A 25,178-nucleotide genomic window follows, 5' to 3' on the forward strand; every position below is an offset into this window, starting at 1 on the left:
CATCTCAGTTTATCACAAAGTCTTTCGTGGTTTCGTGGTTTCCAGGACAGCAGCGGTTTAACGTAACGCGACCGCTCAGGGGACGACCAGAACAGCTCTCTGCTCTACCTAGCACGACCTGCAGGGGACGGTGTGGGTGGAGGCCTCCTTCGGTGCGCGACGGCGCCATAGGTGAAACGAGACGCAGAAGGGAGAGGAGTGCAACAGAAAGGCGGAGCCAACCGGAAGGGGCGGGGTCGTCCACGAATCCGCGCCCCCCGGGAGGCTGTCCTCCCTCGCCCCGCCCCTTCCCCCGCCCGGGCGGCCATGGCCATTCCCGGCATCCCCTATGAGCGACGGCTTCTCATCATGGCGGACCCTAGAGATAAGGCGCTTCAGGACTACCGCAAGAAGCTGCTGGAGCATAAGGAGATTGACGGCCGTCTCAAGGAGTGTGAGTGCGCCTTTCTTTCCACACAATCCTATGCCTGGACGTGCTTCTGTTTCTAACAAAGCAGAGGCCGTTGGCCGAGCCCGGCAAGCGAGCCCCAGGGATAGGAAGGCCTCGGTCCAGGGACAAGGCGCTTTGTCATCCGGCCCTGAGCTTGGGAAGCACAGTCTCTTCGGGCGTAGAAATGGCCCAGTCTGGTCCAGGTGACAGAGAACATCCCCAGTTCTGAGATGGAAGTGGAAGAGGACTAGACGAGGAGTGAGGAAGAAGTGGGCCAGGGATGTTTGCCAGTTTGGGGTGCAAGGAGGGCGGCGTAGGTGAGTGCCGGGACCCAGAGAGGAGAGGAGACTTGAGTCAAGGAAGCTCAAGCAAGAGATGAGACTCGAGGTGCTGGCTTGTTATTGGTGTGGAAAACCAGACCGGAGCTTGAGAGGCGAGTCAATCGGTGGGTCATAATAACTGTCCTCCTCTTTCCGCGTATTTTGAGTTGTACTCCCATCAAGCACACAAGTTTCTCTTACCTCCTGAACTAAAGGGCGCTTACATTTTTTCGTAGTGCACCTTCACTGGAAAGCCTGAGTGGTTTGATTAAATGGAGATAGACCGTAACCGTATAATTCTGTAGATCTCTGCACCTGTTGACCTTATTTAGGGTCGAAAGCCATAGAGTAATAATCCATGCGGGTAGCTGAAGAGGTGAGGAAGGGTCTCTTATCATTCGGGTTTGTAGTCTCGAAGAGTGTCAATATCTTCAAGAATGTAACAATGTTATGAATGTGCTTGAACAAGTATTGCTGATGAAGAAAATAAAAATATGGTGCTTTTTCTGTAACATTTCATTTTTAAACATGTCTCCTACAAACGGCATTATTTCTTTTGTGGTTTCATACAGTGGATATGAAATATATGTAAAGTGAAATAGACTCAAATAAACTAAAGTGATACTTAGTGACTTAAACTCACTAAGATTATTGTTTAATTAAAAATGTCCAAATTATATTATTTCAGTAAGGGAACAATTAAAAGAACTTACCAAGCAGTATGAAAAGTCTGAAAATGATCTGAAGGCCCTACAAAGTGTTGGGCAGGTAGGTAATGAAGTTTGGGGTATAGGGAGTGATGGCAATTTGTTTTTTAGTTATTGGCAAAAAGTAATGCTTTTTTTTTTTTTTTTAATTTCCCAGATTGTAGGTGAAGTACTTAAGCAACTAACTGAAGAAAAATGTAAGTGGATTGGACTGTTAATTAGTAAAGAAAAAAAGAGTGGACTCCCCTTTCTCCCGCGGTGAACTTTTGAAATGCTTATTAGCTTGATGATGATAATGAGGGTAGATGATACTTTTGCATAGACTGAGTTTTCTTTCAATTACTGTCTCCTTGGAGGACAGAAATAAAACTCAACTTGCCATCAATGTGGATATATGTATTTATATGTATTTATTTTTCACTTTCTGTTTTTCAATTTGTCCTTCATTTTCTTCCTCTAGTCATTGTGAAAGCTACAAATGGACCAAGATATGTTGTGGGCTGTCGTCGACAGGTAACACTTTACATCTGTACAGTGCTTTATAATTGGTAAAAGTGCTTTCATATACATTATTTAATTCTTGAAGTAAGCAGTCAGCCATTATGCCCGTAACTCCTAAAGGTGATTTGTTCAGTTATAACTAACAAAACTTGAGCTCCAACTATGGGCATTGACTGGTATTCTTTATTTTCTACTCTGATCACAGTGTCTCAGTAAGCTCTACATATTTAGAAATCTAAGAATTTTAGAATTGGAAAATATCTCAGATCATTTTAATGTCTTTTTTGAAGAGACTTAGACCTTGTCAATTCCTTATGTTTTATATTTAAACACTCAGAAATGTTACTCAAAAGACTTTTCTGTAGCCTAAGTTGATTTGGTGTGAACTCATTTGGATTAGAATAGGCAAATTGAAATAACTGCAAATTTCATTTTGCTCTAATAAAAAATGCCAACAAATGGCTTTAAATAATTTAGTAGCCTTGGAAGCCAGTTTATGTACTATCCTATTCTTTAGGAAGTATCCTTAGAACTTTCTTATAAATTCATTGGAAGAGCTTTTGCTGAGTGTTTATTGTATCAAGTTCACGTTTGAGAGAGAACATTAATAGGACATGGCCGTAGAGTGGAATTTAAGCCAGGGACTAAATCTTATCCTAGCATTTGCCTAGTGTATAAGTGGGAAGACATTTTCTAAGTCAAAATGTTAAATGTCTAGCCTGACAGGAGTTCTATGTCCCTTACAGGGCCGTCTGGATTCCAAGAGTTGGTATTTCTGAGACATTTCATGGTTGTATGAGGGCAAGAGAGTATTTGAAAACTGGAAAATATTAGAAAAGCCAGAGTATATATTCTCTATACATGTAAATGTTGAAATAGCTTTACATTGATTTTTGTGTAGCTCTTTTCAAGTACCTCATTTATTAGCAACTTTGAAAGTTTAATCCATTACATTAAACCTAGTATTTTTGCCTATCTCCACTTCATTTTCATTGGCACTAAATCCTAAATTTAGAGTTCTTTGCAAAATCCTGTGAAAAGTAGTAATTTTTATAATTCTGAAATTATATTGGCAAGTAATTTTTTAAACTATCAAAAAGTAACTTAATTTTGGAAAAGTAATATCCTGAGATTGAGGTGAATCTGTTGGATAAATTCTAATTCTAGCCAAATAAGGTGCCCTACCTAAATATGCCAATAAGTTGTTCAGTATGATTCAACTTAATATATAATGTATTTAGAATAATATCTGACATGTAGCAGAAAGCATGAATGATGATTGCTGGGGTTTTTTTGGCTTTGGTTTAGCATTTTAATAAAAACCTTGAAGGGGATACAGAATGAGTGCATTTCTCCCTTATTTCCTATAATCAAATAACATGTTCTTCCCCAAAGCTATAGTTTTAAAAATAAATCTAAAGGGCATATTATCAAAGTACCACTGTACACCTTAAACTTAAATGATGCTATGTGCCAAATTAATAACAAATAAATAAAAATAGACTTTAAAAGAAAAAATAAAAATAAAGGGCATACCCTTAAAGTGCTTCCCTTTTCTTCTCCCAAAATGTTCATTTAGAGATTTCTGTATAAATACTTTGGTACAGATTCATTATATTATAATGATTTTGCTACCAAAGTCATTATATTATAGTGCGTGAATCAAAATAATGAGCAAAACTGTATGAAATAGTGAGCCTTTGAAAGTAAAATACTAATACCCATTTCTTTCTTTAAAAATAAGGCCTTTCCTACCACAAACTTTGTGTATTAGTGATTTCACATTTTACACTGAGATTGCATAAAGGGCACTCTTTTAAGGGAAATAACTTTGAATTATTACTTTTATAAGCCCATCTGTTGGTATGGTGTTTATAATCTGACATTAGTGTTCTCTCTGAAGGGTGAAAGTGGTTATTTGGCTTCTTTTTTTTTTTAAATATTTTATTTATTTGACAGAGAGAGACAGCCAGTGAGAGAGGGAACACAAGCAGGGGGAGTGGGAGAGGAGGAAGCAGGCTCCCAGCGGAGGAGCCTGATGTGGGGCTCGATCCCAGAATGCCAGGACCACGCCCTGAGCCTAAGGCAGATGCTTAACGACTGAGCCACCCAGGCACCCTGATTATTTGGCTTCTGAATATTGTGTTCTTGTTAGAGTATTATTTCCCCTTTTAAGTGTTATATAACACTTTTTGTTTTATAAAATTAGCTTGATAAAAGTAAGCTGAAGCCAGGAACAAGAGTTGCTTTGGATATGACTACACTAACTATCATGAGGTAGGTGTCTTATTCTGTTTATTTTACTTTTATTTTCACAGAGGGAAGATTTTAGCCAAAATACATGCTTTTTTTTTTTTTTTTTAATTTTATTTATTTGAGAGAGAGAGATTGAGGGAGAGCACGAGGAAGATAAGGGGTTGGGGAGGGTCCAGGGAGAGGGAGAAGCAGACTCCCTGCTGAGCAGGGAGCCCGACTCGGGACTTGATCCCAGGACCCTGAGATCATGACCTGAGCCAAAGGTAGATGCTTAACTGACTGAGCCACCCAGGTGCCCCCAAAATACATGCTTCTTGAGATCAATGAATATCTAGCTACTTTTTCCCTTTTATTAGTTTCTAATTAATGTTAATGCATTTTTATGAGATCATCTACAGGTGCTTGCATAAGCAAGTCATTGGTACTCTGTAGGCTGAGAGAAAATACATCTTGTAAAAAAAAAAAAATACATGCATTATCATTATAGATATTTGCCAAGGGAAGTGGATCCATTGGTCTACAACATGTCTCATGAGGACCCTGGGAATGTTTCTTATTCTGAGATTGGAGGACTATCAGAACAGATTCGGGAATTAAGAGAGGTTGGTAGTGTATGCTTTGTTCTCTGAACTTACTAATAAATGGTATTGGTTTTAAGACATCCAGAGGGAGAAAGAGAATGAAAGATTACTTTGTCCAAATAGTGGTTACTAAATATTATACATTTAATATTCTTGCTGAGAGAAAAATAGCACCAAATTTCTAGCTATGAAAATTATAGCTACTGTTAATTTGGAGATAATTTGGTGTTAGAAAAACCCTGCTCTTTTTGTGACAAAAAAGAAAAAACTAATAATTGATATAAATTTAATGCCCATGCCATTAGTGGTTTTGGTTATGATAGGTTACTGGGGTCAGAGCACATTTGGATCATGTGTAACACAGTTTTTCCCATAACCTTATTGATGCTAGCTTCCCATCCTTAAAGTAAGTTACCTGTACCTTTTTTTTTTTTTTTTTTAAGATTTAAACAAATTTTTTTGAGTAATCTCCACATTAAATGTTGGGCTCAAATTCACAACCCCAAAACTAAGAGTCGCATGCTCCACTGAGTGAGCCAGCCAGGTGCCCCGAACCTTACATATTTTATTTTGATAAAGCTGTTTGCTGCCATTTAAGAAAAATATTGGCTTTAGGGTAGCTTAAACCTTTTAAGCCCTTAGGTAAGAATCAAATCAGGATTTCCTTGCTTCATATAGCACAGATGGCTTAACAATGCTCCTTTTTTTTTAAAGATTTTTTTTTATTCATTTGAGAGAAGAGAGCACGAGCAGAGGGGAGAGACAGAGGGAGGGGGAGAAGCAGACTCCCTGCTGAACAGGGAGCCTGAAGCGGGGCTGGATTCCAGGATCTGGAGACATGACCTGAGCCGAAGGCAGACACTTAACCATCTTAGCCACCCAGGCATCCCAACAGTTCTCTTTAAAGCAAATTACATTGTCCTATTGGTTTCATTCTAATATAGGATGGAGATGTTTAGGAATGAATGAGGATAGTTAGTATGGCTTACATCATCTGATTTAAGCACTAAGCCAGTAGTTTTCAGACATTAGCATATTAAGTTTTCTGGAACTTTTATTAAAGATACAGATTCCTAGGCCCGTTGCGTGATTTTGATGCAGTAGATTGGGGGTGGGACACAGGAGTTAGCATTTAAACAAGCATTCCAGGTGATTATGAAACCAAATTGTTTTTTACCATCCTTGAGGAAGCACTAGTGTCATTACAAATAAAAGTCTATTCTTACTTTATAGTTAAAAGACAAGAGACGAAGAACGAGCTCTTCATGTAACTATGAAATCTTGTCTTTTACAGTGATTTGCTACATCAGCCATGGGATTAGAAAGTCTCTCTCTTTCTCTCACACACAACCCACAAAATATGTACATGCAATACTCTTTTCCATCTGCAGATACTGAGAATATTTATTTCTTATACTTTTTATTTTAATCACACCTGGTGGACACAACTATTCAATAGAAGCTTATTTCTAAAGTTTCTGGTACTATAAAGAGTTTAATTTGGGCAAACTCTCAATTTATCTATTCTCCAGCTTTCTTTGCTTAAATCAGTCTTAGTAGGAGATTGAGAGCAGAATATATGGTTCTTTTTTTTTTTTTTTTTTTTTTTTTTTAAGTTTACTTTCTTTTCATCATCTCTACATCCTTTGTGGGGCTTGAACTCACAACCCCAAGATTAAGAGTCACATGCTGTCCCAGCTGAGCCAGCCAGGTGCCCTGAAATATGGTTCTTTGAAGGCTGCTATGACAAAATGCTGCTATGACAATATGAACATTTTATATGCGTTTTCTCCTAATGGCAGTTCTAACTTACTAAATTTCCCCATTTTATAATTATTTTGTGTTGTAGTCCCAAATGCAAAATAATACACATCTTTTTTGTTTTGTTTCTCTTTTTTGCTTACCTGATTTTTTTGTAGTGTGATGTTTCATTGAGGTATAATTTACATTCAGTAAAATGCACAGATTTTAAGTGTACAATTCAAATATGTCTTGACAGATTACATCCCTGTTAACCATCACTTTAGTCAGGTGCATAGTTTGTTAAAATAACTACAGCCTTTTTAATTAATTTTTACATAATTAAAAAAATATCTTAAGTCCGTCTGAAGAATAACCTCTTAATATAAATGGCTTTGTGTAACATGGAATTCTAGATCTATTATGAATTACAGTGTGTTTACCTAACTATGCTGATATTTCACTTAAAGTATTTTAAAGTTCATCAGAATCTTTACTGACTTATTAAGAAACAATCAACTTCTTTTCTAGGTGATAGAATTACCTCTTACAAACCCAGAATTATTCCAGCGTGTAGGAATAATACCTCCAAAAGGCTGTTTGTTATATGGACCACCAGGTTAGTGTTGAATTATGTCTGACCTACTAATAAGGAATGAATTAAGGAATAAAAAAGTAAGGTGAAAATTTAATGTGGGGTATTCCAGCCTCCACTCTGTTCAGAGTAAGGAAGAAACAGGAGATGTGTGTCTACTGTTCTCTCAGGTATGCTTCGTCCTCTTGTGCCTCATAAGATGTGCCTCTTAGCATGCTGTATGATTCTGGTGCATTGGTCCTGTGTCGTTCACAGACCTCTGGCTGTTGCTGAGACATTTTCAGGGAGTCTGCAAGGTCAAACCTTACTTTGATAATACTTAAAATGTTAGTTGCCGTTTTCACTGTGTTGACTTTTGTGCTGATGGTGCAAAAGCAGTGTGGATAAAACTGCTCATGCCATAGCATGAGTCAGTTAAGTCAGTGGCATGAAATGGTATGAGTAGTCATTGTGTTATTGACTGCTCATACTTAAAGTATTAAAAAAAAAATGTGAGTTTCACATTTAGATGTTCTTGTTGAAGCCGCAAAAATTATTTTTATTAAATCCTGATCTTTGAATAATGTTTTATATTCTATGTGATGAAATGGGAAATACATGTAAAGTACTTCTGTTGCATCCTGAATAGGATAGTTATCTCTAGGAAAAGCACTTGTGCCTTGAGTTGTCAGCTGAATTAGCTGCTTTTCATGGAATATTGTTTTTACCTGAAGACATAATTTACAGACATTCTATCATCGTCAGACTGGTTTTTGATTATTCAGCCTGGTTTTTGCTTATCTGGAAAACATTTTTTCAAAAATGAATGAAGTTAGCCTGGTGTGTTAAAACAACTGACACCATCTGTAGCCAGTGATAAAATTTGAGCTTTCAAGTGAAAATTAGGTTTTCAAAACTTATATCTGACTGCTTTTTTTTTAGAGAGCGAGTGTACATGTGTAGGGAGTGGGAGGAGGGGCTGAGGGCAAGGGAAAGAGAATTTTAAGCAGGCTCCACACTCAGCATGGAACCTGATGCTGGGCTCTAGCTCACAACCCTAAGATCATGGCCTGAGCTGAAATCAAGAGTTGGGCCTTAACCAGCTGAGCCACCCAGGCACCCCCATCTGAGAACTTTCTGATATTAATACTTAAAAGATGAGATGAGATTGATGATATTAACAGACGTGGCTTTTAAATATTGTATAATGAAAAATGACAAGATTTGGAAGATTTTCATAACTCACTGAAGCAGTAGTTTCCAGATAACCAGTAGTTGATGTTACAATATCATGCATAGGTAAAAGATCCATTCATTATGCAGGATAGACCAGTGGATTATAATGTAACAGACTTCTACTATAGTGTCTGTAAATCAGGGTTGATATATTTTTGAAGATATGTATTCATCATGTTTAGAATTATAAGGGATATTTTGAATAAAATTTAAAATTTTAATATTACAAGTTGAAGTGCTTTAGAATTTTAAATGGAAATTCTCTTTAGGATTTAGCTTTCATTTTGCAAAATTTACTGTCCGGAGGATAACATAAAAGGCTTTTGAGAATTTGTTTTGCTTTCCATCTAATTAGGACTTCTTTCTGCCATTTTAGGCACAGGAAAAACACTGTTGGCACGAGCTGTTGCTAGCCAGCTGGACTGCAATTTCTTAAAGGTAAAGGGAAGATTCTTTCTGTAGCTGTTGAAATTAAATTTTATTTGAATTGTCTTATGTTTACCTTAATGTTTTTCCTTATCAGGTTGTATCTAGTTCTATTGTAGACAAGTACATTGGTGAAAGTGCTCGTTTGATCAGAGAAATGTTTAATTATGCCAGGGATCATCAACCATGCATTATTTTTATGGATGAAATAGATGCTATTGGTAAGAATAACGCCTTTTAAAGTTTATTTTGAACTTCTTTTTTTTTTTTTTTTTAACTTTTGGAAGTGTTAGGAAATGTTTTAAAAATCTAAAGGAATCCCCCCTTCACCTCTAATTGCAATTTGTGTGAAGTAGTAAAATGAATTGAATGTTACTTTAAAAAAAATTCTTAAGAAAATTTAACCAATTTTAATTTGACATTGACAAAATGAGAAACGCTATACCAAAATCATTTCTAACTTTGTCAGTATAATTCTTACTATTTTATTTTTATCTTAATGTTTTTAACTCCAGACACTATTATTCTGTCTCCTTAAATGATGGTTGTAGAGGAAAAGAGTAACACATGAGTTTCCATATCATTATTTTAGGTGGTCGTCGGTTTTCTGAGGGTACTTCAGCTGATAGAGAGATTCAGAGAACTTTGATGGAGGTAATATTTGGTAAAGGAGGTTCAAAGAGAAGCCAGTATGTATTAAATGAAAACATTGGATATTTGAAGGTCAAAATATGTACAATGGTTTAAATAAAGAACACACTTAAGGGGCACTGGGTGGCTCAGTTGAGCATCCGACTCTTGATTTCATCTCAAGGCCATGATCTCAGGGTTATGGCATCAAGCCCCAGGTTGGCTCCAGGCTCAGCGGGGAGCCTGCTTGAGATTCTTTCCCTCTGCCCTTCCCCCTGCTCTGCTCGCACACGCTCTCTCTCTCAAATAAATGAATAAGTCTTTAAAAAAAAAAAAAAGAGCACACTTAAATATAAAATTTGAAAATATTGTTGGGAATAAACACATTTCTTTACAACAATCTCTAGTAAGAAAATGTCTATTGGAAAGTAATAGGGGTATTTACAAAATTCTATATGATGTATAGCTATACTACTCAGTGTGTTTACAGCACACCTTTTAAAGGCCATTCAGTTACTTAAATTGTATATTGTTCTTCTGATACTCACATTGTGTGAACGTGGCCTTGCACTAGTTTCATTAATACATTTTACGAGTAATGGATATATTAAAACTGATGGTAATAAATGAGTTATAATTATGAATGAGGCTGCTCTAAAAATCACTAACATTTTCCTCTGTTGCTGAGAATAAGAAGAAACTAAAATAGTTTTGATAATTGAAGAAGATGGGTGATGGAATATTAGAATGTACATAAACCTTTCCCCACTCCAAGTTCTGTGAAAGTGATGGCAAGATCCCAAACATTTTTCAGCTTCTACAAAGAAAAGCTAGGTTTTTTAAAGCTAGGCATAAGTAATAGTGTCAAATTCTATCTCAGTAGGGGTATTTGAAAAGGACTTTCATAAATTAATAATGATCCCCTCAGAATATATACAGCATTTTCAGATGAGTTCTATAGTCCTGGAAACCTTAAATTGAGGTATTTTGAAACAACACAGATACTACTCTTTTTTTAAAGATTTTATTTATTTATTTGTCAGAGAGAGCGCATACAAGCAGGGGGAACGGCAGGCAGATGGAGAAGCAGGCTCCCCACTGACCCAGGAGCCCGATGTGGGACTCTTGATCCATCCAGGATCATGACCTGGGATCATGACCTGAGCTGAAGGCAGATGCTTAAGAGCCACCCAGGTGTCCCACACAGATGCTAGTCTTATTCACATAACTGATATGTTGTCAGCTATCAGATATTTTGGAAAAGATTTTTCAGCTAGTTATATTTTAAAGAGTTTGTTGAATGTAGTTAGGTTTTTCAATATTTATTCAAGGAAACTTAGTAATTGAAGGAAATATGCTTAGTGTCTCAGTATTTCTATGTATAGTGAAATTATTTGAAAAGATAATAGACATTATCAAATTTGTAGAAATGTCATTATATCTGATTATCTGTAAATTTTATGTTTGGCGTACCATAATACTGTATACATTAGATTTTATTAATAATGTTTTTAAAAGTAACAATGAAAAAAAAATTGAATGTTGGAAATCAGATCCAAATGGTTTAATTTTATAATACTTGACTAGATGGAAACCTTCAGATTTATTAAAACTTTTTGATAGCTATAAGAAGGTACATAGTTAAATAATCTATCTCAGAACTTCAAGGCTGGAAAAATCTATTCCTTTGTATAAGAGAAAGAAGAGATAGTCCATCAGGTGGTCATTCTGGAGGTGGCATACTATCTGTAGACAATGTATTTCATAGTATTAGACATATAGAAGTTGTGTACTGTAAATTTTTTAATCGTTCGGATGTTTTGTAAAAATCTGTCAATGATTTTTTTTATAAATATATTAGTTACTAAATCAAATGGATGGATTTGATACTCTACATAGAGTTAAAATGATCATGGCTACAAACAGACCAGATACACTGGATCCTGCTTTGCTTCGTCCAGGAAGATTAGATAGAAAAATACGTGAGTTAAAGTTTTTTTCCTGCTGTGTTCTCTTTGTCTATGTCCATTTCTCTTTCCATATCTCTTCCTCACACCCTAATTTGTTTAAAAAACAAAAAAACCTGACTGCAAAAGAATTTCTTATAATTTTTTATTTTCAGATATTGATTTACCAAACGAACAAGCAAGATTAGATATATTGAAAATCCATGCAGGTCCCATTACAAAGCACGGTGAAATAGGTAAGGAAATAACCTTTTTAATGTATATTTACATTTGGTAAATGAAGCAAAATGCTATTAGATATCACTGACAGTCTACCAAATCTGGTTTTAAATTTACCAAACATGGAAATCTCTTATATTCAGCTAATATTTATTGAGCATCTTGTGTATGTTAGGAATTGTTCTAAATGCTGGGGATATACCAATGAACAAAACAAATTCCTGCCATATAGAACTTACCTTCTTGTCAGAAAAGACAGACAAGGTCAGTAAAATGTTTAGTAAATTTGATGGTGATATGTGCTATGGAGAAAAATAAAGCAAGAAAAGGGAAATAGGTAATGCCAGGAGCCAGAATGAATAGATACATTCTTAAATGGAGGTGAGGTGGGGGAGGCAGAGGGAAGCCTTACCAAGAAGATGATTTTTAAGCAATGACCTGAAAAGGTGAAGGAACTAGATATTGATATTTGGGGCAAAATGGTACAGAGGAAACAACAAGAGAAAACCTTGAAGCAGGTGTATGGCTGGAACTATTCCAGGAGTAGCAAAGATGTCAAGGTGTCTATGGCAGAGTAAATGGACAGTGGTAGCAAGTGAGATCATAGAAGTGATGGGAATCAGATTGTGTACAACTTTATTGAGGTCATTGTGTAGGAACTTTGGCTTTTATTTTACTATTTTTGTCGTTGGAGGATTGTGAGCAGAGGAATGATACACTCTTACCTTTTGTTATTTTTAACTTTGTAGTGTAGAAAATTAGAAATATATACAAGTGGAAATAAGAGTATAATGAACTTCTAACCCTAGGTTACTCATCCCCTACCTAACTTTAATAATTATTAACTCTTGGCCAATTTTGTTTGATCTGTAATCTCTTCCACCTCTTACCTTCCTTCTGGATTTTTAAAAAGCAAATCCCAGGCATTGTATTGTTTCATCTGTGAATATTTTGAAATTGACTTGTATTAAATAAGATCATTCTGGTTGCATGTAGAGGGGCAAGAATAGAAACAAGAGGATCAGTTAGGATATCTCCATAATCCAGGCAAAAGATGGTGCTGTGGTCCAAGGTGGTACCAGAGTCTTAAAATGATGAGATTCTGCACATACTTTGCAAATAGAGGTGACAGGGCTTGCTGATGAATCAGATGTGGGATGTGAGCTAACAAGAAGAACCAGGGAAGACTTAGATTTTTGACTCACAACTGGAAAGATGGAGTTATCATCAATTAAAATGGGGGAAGACTGGAAAGATTAAGTTTTAAAGGGAGAATAAGGAGTTTGATTCTGACTATATTAAAGCTGAGGTGCCAGTTAAATACCAAATAAAGATGTTGATTGGTAATTCTGTATGCAGTTAGTTTATTGGGGTGGTCTTTGCTGGTGATATAATTGTGGATAATAACAGCATAACATTATTTTTAAAATCTTGAGATTAAATGAGATTTCTGAGGAAGTAAATGTGGATAGAGAAGAGGTTCAACAACTGAGCTAATTCCAATATTAAGTTGAGATGAAGAACCATCAAGGGAGACTGAGAAGGTATAGTCACAGAGGGGAATTAAACTGGGAGCGGTGATGTCCTGGAAGATAAATGAAGAAATTGTTACAAGGAGGGAGTAATTTCCTGTTAAATGCTGACAGTGGGTCAGATAAAAAGACTTCTGACAATGGACCTTTGGATTTACTATGTGGAAATTATTGGTGACCTTATTAAAGCAATTTCTTTGGAGTGGTGAGAGTAGAGCCTACCTCCAGTGGGTTTCAAGGAGATTGTAGGGAGAGGCTTTGAGTTCAGACATTTCTTTCAAGGAGTTCTGCAGCAAAGGGAGAAGAGAAGAAATGTAGCTGCAGTGAAAATGGAGATGAAGATTTGGAGGAGCTTTCTTTAAGATGGAAGAATTTACAACACTTTTAATGCTAATGCAAGCGATCTAGGAGAGAGAAATTGATGATGCGCTTTCCTTGAAGAGAAGGTTGGCCCTGTCTATGAGCATAGACTTCATTTATGAGACTAGGAGGAAAGGCAAATAAATAGATGCTGATGATGACAGTATCTCAAATATGGCAAAAACTTGTAGAATTGTTCTTCTGAATGTGTTTATTTTCTCAGTGAAATAGGAAGCAAGTTCGGAGTGAGGTTGGGGGATTATTGTTAGACATTTGAGGACATGGGAGAAATTATAAAATTGTTATCTCCAGAAGTGAGAGAGTGCACTCTAGGATGAGGTCAGCAAACCATTGCTGTGGGCCAAATTCTGTCTTCTCTTTTTGTAAATAAAGTTTTATTGTAATAACCACTCCAGTTTGTTTATATATTGTCTGTGACTGGTTTCCCACTACAATAGCAGAAATGAATAGTTTTGACAGAGACCACATGACCTGCAAAGCCTAAAATATTTGCCGTCCAGCCCATTATAGAAAATTTGCTGACTCCTTGACTAGGGAGCATTATACTATTCTAGTATAATTGCCAGGCAGCTTTACAAACCCTTAGAAGTTAATGGTCCAAAAATGATTACAAATAGTTGATTATTGCCTCTCACTAACTTTCTCATTGCTTATGTGAAAATAGTTTTGAGCTGGAAAGACTGAGCTAAACTAGGGATGCCAATTTATAGGTTTTTTTCAATACTGAGCTCTTGCTAGGTGCCAAATACTGTGCCAACCTTGGGAATCCCTGCTCTCAGGATGCTTACATGAACTTGAACCTGAATGAAAATTAATTAATGAGTATTTGTCTGATTTCAGATAGACGTCAGCATACTGTAGATGGCCTGACAAAGGGTGTCTCAACAGAATTACACCGTAGTAGCCCATGCTGTCTCTTATTTCTCTCCTTATTCTCTATCAAGTCCGTAACCGCTATTTCAAACTAATAGCTCTTTAATTCGAGTCTGTCTTGTGGATAAAAAGGTCACATAACCATCACTGTTATCATAGATCTGATACTTCTCTACTTGGAGCCTGCACAGGAACTAGGAAAGCTAGCCATTTTAAATGGTTATTTAAAAATACATGATTAAAATATGATGAAAATTTTTTCTGATGACCATTTTTGGTATATCTTATATTAATGTCACTAAATTCCATTGTGGTTAACAGTTGGTTCTGAATGTTCTAGGTTTATTCAAATTGAAGATTTGTTTACAGTTTTTATAAGAGTCATGGCTTCACAGATAACTCAAGTTCACGTGTATATAACTGTTTCAAGTCTGCATTGAAACAGGTTAAGAGGCTTTCAGATCTTGATGCTGTTTCTTGGGGTTAAAGTTTCAGAAGTATAGTATTTCTGTTTAGTGCTGGCTTACTTAACAAAAGTATAATTTTTGGTGGTTAATATTGTGGAGGACTTGCTAAATATTGTGGAGGTATGTTAACAGATGATACCTAGCTGATCAAATTCAAAGCAAGCTCTGTGTGCAGTTAAGTTTTCCATATGGGCATAAATCAAGAGAAGAGTTTATTTATGTATCTATGTATCTATCTATTTATTTCTAATTTCCAGTATTTTTTCCTATACAGATTATGAAGCAATTGTGAAGCTTTCAGATGGCTTTAATGGAGCAGACCTGAGAAATGTTTGTACTGAAGCAGGTATGAGTTTAAAGTGCAGTTCTTACTACTGATTTTGATTTGTTTAATTTACTAAAAATGTGTTTAAGTTTATTCAAAAGCAGAGCCTGGGCTTTGCCAGGATTTGGGTGCTTGGTGTTTTTGAGAATTGATTCCAGAAAGCAGGAGAGAACAGGCAAGTGAGTTGGAAAGAAGCAAATCTATAATAAGGGTGAACCATTGAGGTAGATCCTATAGACAGGGGGGTTTGATTTGATGAAACCTCAGAGAAACATACAGAATGCCTTCCAGGATTACCTGGCTGAAATATGGAGACTGGAGCATTTATTTACCAGCTCTCATCCCCCATGAGAATTTGCCCTTGGGGTTGTTAACTCCTTTATACTTATGTATGCCTTAGGGCAGAATGTGGAAAGACATGCATGTGATAGCTTACTGGCCCCTTGAAGTAAGTCTGAGACCCTGCAGAACTGTCTGCCACACCTCTGGCTGAAATCAGACTGGGCCAGCCCTGGAAGTAATCTGCAAAATGGATAACATGTTTTCTGATACTAGTCTGTTAACAATAAGCTTTGCAAGATTGATTTATGAATTTTGTGATCATGCAACTTATGTAAAATGTAATCTTTTTTTTTTTTAAGATTTTTTTTATTTGTTTATGTGAGAGAGAGGGAGAGAGAGAGAGAGAGAACAAGCAGGGGAAGGGCAGAGGGAGAAGGCAGGCTGAGCAGGGAGCCTGACCTGACGCTTGATCCCAGGACTCTGGGATCATGACCTGATCTGAAGGCAGACGCTTAACCTACTGAGCCACCACCCAGGCACCTCAAATGTAATTGTTTTTTATTAAAATTTTCTCTGTGGATTATGTGATCCTATTTTTTTTTAGTTCTGGTACCAGGTGGCTTTAAAACTACAGACAGACTGATTTAGTCTTTGTCTTCCACATAGAATCTTAAAATTAAAAAATTTAAGGGTGGCTCGGTGGCTCAATTGGTTAAGCGTCTGACTCTTGATCTCAGCTCAGGTTCTGATCTCACGGTTGTGTATTTATTATAATAATGATGAAAAAATAAAAAATTTTTGCAGTAGTTTTTATATTACTGACTTTCATAGGTTGTGAGTGAATAGTTTTTAAGTATACAATATGTGATTTCCTCGTTTTTTTTTTTTTTTTTTAAAGATTTTATTTTATTTATTTGACAGAGATAGCCAGTGAGAGAGGGAACACAAGCAGGGGGAGTGGGAGAGGAAGAATCAGGCTCACAGCGGAGGAGCCTGATGTGGGGCTCGATCCCAGAACGCTGGAATCACGCCCTGAGCCGAAGGCAAACGCCCAACCGCTGTGCCACCCAGGCGCCCCGATTTCCTCGTTTTTATATCACCTATAGCCTTATTTTAACATTTCCTATAAATTAAATAGTGTTTAAAGATGTTGCTCAGACATGGCTTCTCCATAAGAGTATCTTCATGGGTATATTGTGACTCAGTATCTGGATCAAAAATCTACAGGTCTAGGGATGCCTGGATGGCTCAGTCGGTTAAGCGTCTGCCTTCGGCTTGGATCAAGATCCCAGGGTCCTGGGATCAAGTCCTGCATTAGGACTTGCTCAGCTGGGAGCCTGCTTCTCCCTCTGCCTGCCACTCCCCCTGCTTGTGCTCTTTCTCTTGCTTTCTCTCTGGCAAATAAGTAAAATCTTTTTTAAAAATCTGCAGGTCTAGAAACTCTCTAAGTACAGATCTGAGTAAATCATGCTCACAAAGACTTACTAATATAAAAAAAAATATTATGTGGTAAACTTGAATGTGGCTTAAACTACTTGGAATAACTTACGACATTCTCTTTCCAAAATCTACACTGGACCAAATTATTATTAGACTACTGCTTTGGTAAAATTGGAATCCAAACAAAAGCAATGTTATAATCCTAAAGGTTGATACCATCAAATTATGATATTTGCTTTTTTTTTTTTTACTTTTTTTCAGTTTTATTTATTATGTTTTAAAGATTTTATTTATTAATTTGAGAGAGAGACAGAGCACAGGCAAGGGGAGAGGCAGAGGCAGAGGGAGAAGCAGACTCCCTGCTGAGCTGGGAGCCTGACATGGGGCTCGATCCCAGGACCTGGAGATCATGACCTGAGCCGAAGGCAGATGCTTAACCATCCAAGCCACCCAGGCGCCCCTTTTTTCAGTTGTATTGAGAAATAATTGACATATAGCACCACATAAGTCTATGTCGTACCGCATAATGGTTTGGTTTACATATATTGTGTAATGATTACCACAATAGTTCAGCTAACATTTATCTTCTCATTGAGATAGAATTAGAAAAAAGGAAAAATAGTTTCTCCTTATAATAAGAACTCTTAGGATTTAGTCTCTTTCCAATATATCATATAGCAATATTAGCAATAGCCATCATGTTGTATTACATCCCTCATACTTATTTATTTCATAACTAGAATTTTGTACCTTGCACATTTTTGAAAAGTTATTTTTCGCTGGGACATCTGGCTGGCTCAGTAGGTAAAGCATGCAACTCTTGGTCTTTGAGTCATGAGTTCAAGTTTCATGTTGGGTGTGGAGCTTACTTAAAATATAAGTGTATATATATATATATGTATGTGTATGTGTGTGTGCGTGTGTGTGTGTGTGTGTAAGCTATTTCCAGTAAAGAGCTATAACTTCTGTGTGGATTACGATTTTAGCTTTTTAAATGGCCTGGGATATTCATATTTGGAGACACTGAAATTCTTTGGTTTTCTTTTTATTAGACTTCAAGCCTTTTTTGCTAACATATCTTTCTGTAATTTAAAATAAACTTAAATTCAGTTATCGTTGTTTTTTCCATGCAAATCCTGAGATTATCATCCTTTTAGGATTAGGATGTATCTCAGATTCAGTCATTCACTAAACAATGATTTGGAAATAGTCATATGCACAAAGTTTGGAAAAATAACTTACCTACTTTAGTTGTAACCTTCAAAACAGGTTTTAAAACTTCACTTTTAAAGGACTAGAAATTTCTATTCACGAGATTTCTGAGTACAACAGAGTGTTTCTAAGACTGTACAGAAATCTTTAAAGAGAGAAACTAACCCTTGAAATCTTCTATTCCATTGAATGTATGTAAGTGAAGGTCAATATAAGCAGATCTTTAATGAAAATATTAGTAGGATTCATTTAATTAGCAGATAGTGATAACCTCCTAGCTTTAGCTTGTCATGAAATTACGATTGTCTCAAAATCTTGGACCCATATCCATGATATACCTAATGCTTCAAAACACACACACACACACACGTTTTACCCCTTTATCAAGTAGTTGACAAGTAACTTGTCGATAACTTGAAAGAAAAAGTTTTCAAGTTTGTAATACTTGAGTATCAAAGTCATATAAAAATATCAATTTGTACATAAGTAAGGTAAATTTTAATATGTGAATAATGGCACTGGTTTTTGATATAAAGGCAGTGTTGACTTTCTTTAATTGTATTATCTAAGCTTTTGATTATTAACAAGGGGAAAGACTATCAAAATTACTAGAGGTGTTTTGTGTTTTTCCAAACCATACATGCGTTCCCTTCCTCCAGGCAATTGTTGCCTGTAAAGAAGCTACTGCTTAAAATGTCTTTGGTTGATTATTGAGTTTTGTTTGTTTTGCTTTTTCAGAATGTCATCGGACACAGGGACTGTGTGAGCTAGATTTTAAATATCCAGATTGTTGTCTCATTGTTGTCTAGCTTCGTTGTCTAGCTTTTGGTTTGGAAAATAATGCTCACTGTAGTTAAGTTCAATTAATTGAACAATGATGGTTGTTTTTAACAAATTAGAGCTACTGGCTCAGAAGTAGTAAATCTCGGCTCCTTCACATTTACTTCATAGAATTACTTAGTTTTCGTAAAAGACTTTTTTTTGAGATATAATTGACAAATAACATGTTAATTTCAGGTGTACAGCATAATTATTTGATATTTGTTCTTATTGTGAAATGACCACTACAATAAATCTAGTTAACATCCATCACCACATGTTGTTAACAAGATACTTTTTCTTGTGATGAGAACTTTTAAGATCTGCTCTCAGCAATTTTCAAATACACAATACAGTTTTTTTTTTTTTTTTTAAGGATTTTTTTAATTTGTCAGAGAGAGAGAGCGTAGCAGGGGTAGCAGCAGGTAGAGGGAGAAGCAGGCTCTCGCTGAGCAAGGAGCGTAATGTGGGACTGAGTCCCAGAACTCTGGGATCATGACCTGAGCTGAAGGCAGACACTTAACTGACTGAGCCACCCAGGCATCCCTACAATACAGTATTATTAAGTCTAGTCACCACGCTGTATACTGCATCCCCAGGACTTATTTTATGATTGGAAGTTTGTGCTTTTTGACGACCTTCACCCATTTTGCCCCCCCTTTAGTTTTCTTATAATTAACAAATTAGTCACATATTACATACAGTCATGTTGTTTTATTCTCCACAGGTATGTTTGCAATTCGTGCTGATCATGATTTTGTAGTACAGGAAGACTTCATGAAAGCAGTCAGAAAAGTGGCTGATTCTAAGAAGCTAGAGTCTAAATTGGACTACAAACCTGTGTAATTTACTGGAAGGTTTTTGATGGCTGCATGACAGATACCGGCTTAATGTAAAAATAAAGTTAAGGAAAATTATGTATTGGCAATGATCTCATTAAAAACATATGAATAAAAATAAGTATGAATAACATTGTAAAAATTAGTAATTCAAGTAATTCTACTTTTAAGATTGGTACAGAAGAAATTTGTATGTTCGTTAATGTTGCATTTATTGCAGCAAAAGTTATAAGACTATGTTAAAGCTTTTCGTATTTGCTGTGTGAGCATTTTGTAAAACATTGAAAGTAGTTTGAAATAGTACAAGAGAGCATTTCTAATGACTTATTTTATATCATTTGTTTTCCTCATCCTAAAAAGTTGAATAAAATCTGTTTGATTCAGTTCTCCTACACATATTTTTGTCTTTTTTAAAAATACATTTATTATGGTCATTTATATTCTTTAGTAAATCAACTATTTAATAACCAAAATGAGTTGTATTTAGATGACAGACTTTTAATTTTAAAACTGTACCCACACTCATTGTTCCTAAGAGCGTCTTGTTATACAAAGCATAGACATGTATGTCTATATCGATAATGGAAGGTCTTTATTTACTCTTCACCTACTATGGTTATTCTGTGTGATAGTTAATTGAAAAGTACACGCATATCCATAACCTTTTTTTAGATTATGATTAAAAGTAGTATTTGCTAACAAATGTGACTTTTTCTTGATTTGTGTGAGATGAGCATTCCCTTTTTAGAATGTTAAGGTCTGGACCCTCTTCCCAGAAAGTTACACATATATACACACAATTTTGCATATACTAAAATTAAAGGAGATCTATCATTTCCAGGCCCACCACCTATTGACTGTGTAGGTATCTATGGATACCAAGCTAAGAGTGTCTGATGTAGAGGATGTTGATGTCAGAAATGTTCAAAGCAAAAGTTCTGTTACCTACACACAATTCTTTCTATATCACGTGGAATTAAAGCCTTAACGAATTAAAATAGGAAATCATCATTGGGCATCAACTGAAATCTTATCAAAGGTGCTGTTTAAAAAAAAAAAAGACGACTTCAGTTTCATAAACACTAAAGAATGTATGATACATGATGTCCGTAATTATACAATCATTCTTCAAATTAAAAGCTTACTAGAGTATTTTGTGTCTTTTTATAACTTCAAAAGGTAGAGAACAGTTTACATAGTGGTAGAGAAAATGGAGCACTCAGGCTAACCATCTAATACTCAAATTATTGAACAGTTCTATATATGTTGGCAGTGTGTTTCATAAAAATGACTATAAAAATAATAGGATGTCTGTCAAGGGGGTCTTGGTCAAATTTCCACGTGATTCTTTTAACTTTATTCATTGTAATTAGCAATTTAGTTAATGACTTTCTCGCCTTTCTACTTTTTTTTTTTTTTTAAAGAATCAGTTTGGTTTACAAATCTTGAAAGTTTTAAGATGGATTCTTCTTGCTTCTATGTTTGGTTTTCCTCATCTGTTTAAAAATAAAAAGGATAACAGTATCTCCCTAGGCCCAGAGAAAGTATCCTGTACCTCACCTCTATTGACAATATACTATTAACAGACTCAAACTCCTTTTTAAAAGATTCTGAAAGCCATGTAGTTTATTAATACAATTATATATAATAGGAATATTTCAACATAAACTTTGAAAGGGAGAGACCTTCCTTCAGTATGATGTATAATTTACTGAGTGAACTATCAGTTTCTATTTCTTAGGATTTTCTATTTGCCATTGTTTCTTGAGATTTTCTAGTCATGTTCCCAAGTATTCTTAACAGTCCACCGTTAGTTTGCTTAAAAGTGATGGGTGTTTCATTTTTTGTGTAGCATTAACGTAGTTTTAAGAGGAACTCTTCATTTATTACTGTTTTGGTTATAACCTCACCACAGACCGCGCAGGATTCTGAGGGAAGAAACTAGTTTTCTTTTCGGATGCCAGTTTCTGTTGGCTAGATGTTTTGCCCGTTCTTGTACTACAGAAGGGATCTGCGTCCAGTCTGGAAAGGGCAGAGCTGGTCTGGTTTGTCCCACTGCCTTTCCCAGGACTTTCACTCGTTCCCTGCCTTCTGCCGCAGCCCCACCTCCTCCACACCGGGTGAGCTTCGTCCGTTGCCCCTTCGAGGCCCCGCCCCCCTCGCGTCTGCGCTCTGGCGAGGGGGCGGGGCAGCGGCGCGCTGACACCTGGCGGCAGCGGGGGGCGGGCGGAAGGCAAGCGTGGGCTGGGATTGGCTGGGGCAGTGCGGGGAGGGCGGGGGGAAGGAGGGGAGACGGTTGTAGGGCTCTCGCTTGTGCCCGAGCCTGTGCGGCCTGAGGGGCGCGGAGACTCAGGGGGAGGGAGACGGCAGCAGCATGGCGGCCGGGTGTGAGCCGCCCAACCCTCCTCTTCCCCACTGTCGCCGCCGTCGCCGCCGGAGTCGCTGGGACTCTTTAGTCTGCGTGTGTTAGTTGTAAGCCCGCTGCCCGCCCGTCAGTCCTCCGGTCCACCCGCCCTCCTTCCTTTCTCTGCCACTGGCAGCCCGAGGGTCGGGCGGGCCGGATAACTCCCACTCCCACCCCACCCACAAGCCCGGGGCCGGGACCATGGAGGACGTGAAGCTGGAGTTCCCCTCGCTCCCGCAGTGCAAAGAAGACGCTGAGGTGAGTTTGTCCGGTGACTGCCACGCACAGGCCTCCCCTTTGTGGCTCCTCGGCCGCGGGGCGACCCCAGGCCCCAACCGTCGAAGTCTCCAGCTCCGTCGGAGCCCTGTTGCCTTCTGAGACCGTCCTGGGACCTCGGGGAGCAGCCTCCCTCTCACGGGCGGTGTGCTTTGACCCTCACTCACTCAGTACCTTTTCCCCTCCTGAGACTGGTGGAGGGGCTGCTGGGTCTGGGCTCCTTCATTCAGTGGGAAGGGCAGCAGCAGTCCTGTCTTCCCCAGGCTCGGCGTCGAGGACTTACTTTGAGTAAGGTTCCCCTTTTTATTGCCAAGGCAATACGAGGTAATGTTTTACATCTCAAGTTGAGGGATATTTTGGTGTCATCGATTCGCTTGTGGGACACATGGCCCTACATGTGAAATAGATCTGGGACCTGAACTTTCGAAGTGCGCTTTCAAAAAGTTTTCCAAAGTAGTTGTTTGTTTGGTTTTTTGGTTTTTTTGAGGCAAAGCCTTGACCCGCAGAATAAAATGTCACAAAGCTAGTTCATTTGAATCTAAAAACTGCGGTCATGAAACTTGCCCTTTGGAGGGGAGTTGATATTGAGAATGAAATTCTTTATAATCTGTTCTCCTGATTTCTAATTCGGGATTTTTTGTACTCCACCTTACTTCTTCCTTGCCTAAAATTTGTATTGAGTTTTTTCTCCCATCTCTTGCTAGTTTAAAATAAAATGATGTTACACCCTACTAAATTAGAATTTTCAGATGACTAAATTAGTAACAAGACAAGGATACTCAGGAAAAGAAAAAGACAAGGATACTCAGTTATGCTGTAATTGGATCAAGGAAGGTTAAAATTTCTAGTTCTAAATATCTTAAAAATAATTGGAAAATAAGGCTGTATTTTTAAGAAACCTCAGTTTATACCAAATATTCTTTTGAATATCTTCTTTTGGGGTTCTCATTTTTTATTTGGAGGGATCCTTTGCTTGTGGTAGTAGTCTTTCAGAATTTCATATTTTAAGAGTCTTAATTAGGAAAAAGTTGAATTTAGATTATTTTAAAAAATAAATTTACATTTTTTTCTTTGTTTAATATGGAATAATGTGAATGGGGAATATGCTTTTTGTCCTTAAAGTGATTCAGTGATTTCAGTCTGGAAGCAACCTGAAGAAATAAGTGTAGAGCATTCTCTCTTTTAAGGTGAAGAAATTATAGCTTACTGAGAATAAGTGATATGCCAAGGTAATAGTAATAAGACACAGTTGAGGACCTTGGTCTCTTGATTCCTAATTCATTGTTTTTAATACACCTCAATTCTTCTCTTCTCTGATCTTAAAAATTCTAGTTTAAAATGTTTACAAACTTGCATTTAATCTTTATTATGTATATGTCTTACTCCTGTAAAATTATAAAATCTTACTGGGAATATAGCTTTCCTCTGCAAGGACAGAAGTAATGCTTAAAGCGTAGTAGATAATGACGCAAATATTATTTACTGAAAGCCAATTCGTTCTTTTTTTTCAGAGCATGGGATGTTTGTTTTCTTTTGGTTGCAAGTGACAAAACCAACTCAGACTAGCTTAAGCAAAAGGAGAATTAAATCCAGAAAGGTAGGGGTGCAGCTGGTCTCAGGGACTTGACTAGACAGTATTATAAGGCATCAGAACTACCTCTGCCTCTTGTCAGAGCTTGTCTCTACTTTTTCTCAGGGTTTCTGCTTTTACTCTGGCGTCTCTGCAGATACGGAGTTTAACTGTCAGCTGCTTCAAGGTCACACTCTTACAGAGCTTACACATTAAGGAATAATATCTCTCTAAGCTTCATTATTTAAAATCTAGAGGATTGGCTTAACCTAGGTGATGAGCCCTCCTTTGGATCAGTCCCTATAGCCATAAAGGGGAGAATACAATGAGGAGCCCAATCTAGGTCATATACTCGCTTCTATGGCCAGGGGAGTGAAGTTCAATCATTGGTATCCCTCCAACCAAAACCACAGGAGCATTTTCACAGAAGATGGAGGGTCCTTTCTGGGCAGACAAAACTATAAATAACCATTAAATAGGGCATATAGTTACTCATGATAAACTAATAAAACAATGTTAATTTTCTAGTATCCCATGAGATAAGTAAAGTGTCAAATGGTCTTACATAGTTATGGTGACCAGCCAGTAATAGTGTTTTTCCATCTATTTAGGAAACATGTCAGGAAACCTAAATTACAATCCAAATCTTGTTTTAGTAAAAATGGAATTCAAGTAGAGAAATTTTAATGCATGCTCTTGATGATCGATGTGATCAGTCTATGACAGCTTGATGATCCTGTTATCTCTATAAGAATATTACTTCCACATTTCTTTAAGTACTAGTCCGAGTATTCCTTTAGGACAGTCCTAGCAAAAATTTAGCTGTGTTCAGATGGGTTTCCAAAAAGATTGTCACTCCTTTGTTTAAAACTTTGCTGTGATTTCCCGTTGTTTTAAGAATGAAGTTCAGACCCTTAACATTATCTGCAGGTTGTGTGCAATCTAGCATCTGCCTGCCTTTCTGACCTCATTATGAGCTACTGTTCCCCTTGCTCCCCTCTCTGTTTGCCCTAGCCATATTCATCTTCTCTCAGTTCCTGGAATGTTTTAGTTGCCTCCACCCTCCCACCCCCAACCAGGACCTTTGCCATTTTCCCCTGCTGTGGCTGCCAGCACTACCCTTGCCTCACCTAATTAACTATTTGCTCTTGGGTTAGATCTCACTTTAGGT

General features: G+C 37.1%; 2 protein-coding genes across 3 annotated transcripts in view; both read left to right on the forward strand.

The window, feature by feature from the left end:
- Positions 1-299: 299 nt before the first annotated feature.
- PSMC6 (proteasome 26S subunit, ATPase 6) lies at positions 300-20,151 on the forward strand. The gene is made up of 14 exons (XM_026480374.4): positions 300-433; positions 1,439-1,518; positions 1,615-1,654; positions 1,918-1,970; positions 4,168-4,235; positions 4,702-4,816; positions 7,067-7,154; positions 8,722-8,783; positions 8,869-8,992; positions 9,364-9,425; positions 11,263-11,383; positions 11,524-11,604; positions 15,115-15,186; positions 19,646-20,151. Exons 1-14 carry the CDS (start codon positions 307-309, stop codon positions 19,762-19,764), a joined length of 1,212 nt encoding a protein of 403 aa, XP_026336159.3. The 5' UTR covers positions 300-306; the 3' UTR covers positions 19,765-20,151.
- A 1,792-nt stretch (positions 20,152-21,943) lies between these two features.
- STYX (serine/threonine/tyrosine interacting protein) overlaps positions 21,944-25,178 on the forward strand; it is a 41,514-nt gene continuing 38,279 nt past the window's right edge. For both annotated transcript variants that reach the window (XM_026480371.4, XM_057318523.1), the window contains exon 1: positions 21,944-22,419. In XM_026480371.4, the coding sequence (XP_026336156.1) occupies positions 22,363-22,419 (57 nt within the window). In that variant the 5' untranslated portion in view covers positions 21,944-22,362. The remainder of the gene's footprint in view (positions 22,420-25,178) is intronic.

This window comes from Ursus arctos, unplaced genomic scaffold (assembly GCF_023065955.2).
Source record: "Ursus arctos isolate Adak ecotype North America unplaced genomic scaffold, UrsArc2.0 scaffold_25, whole genome shotgun sequence".
NCBI classification, from domain to species: domain Eukaryota; kingdom Metazoa; phylum Chordata; class Mammalia; order Carnivora; family Ursidae; genus Ursus; species Ursus arctos.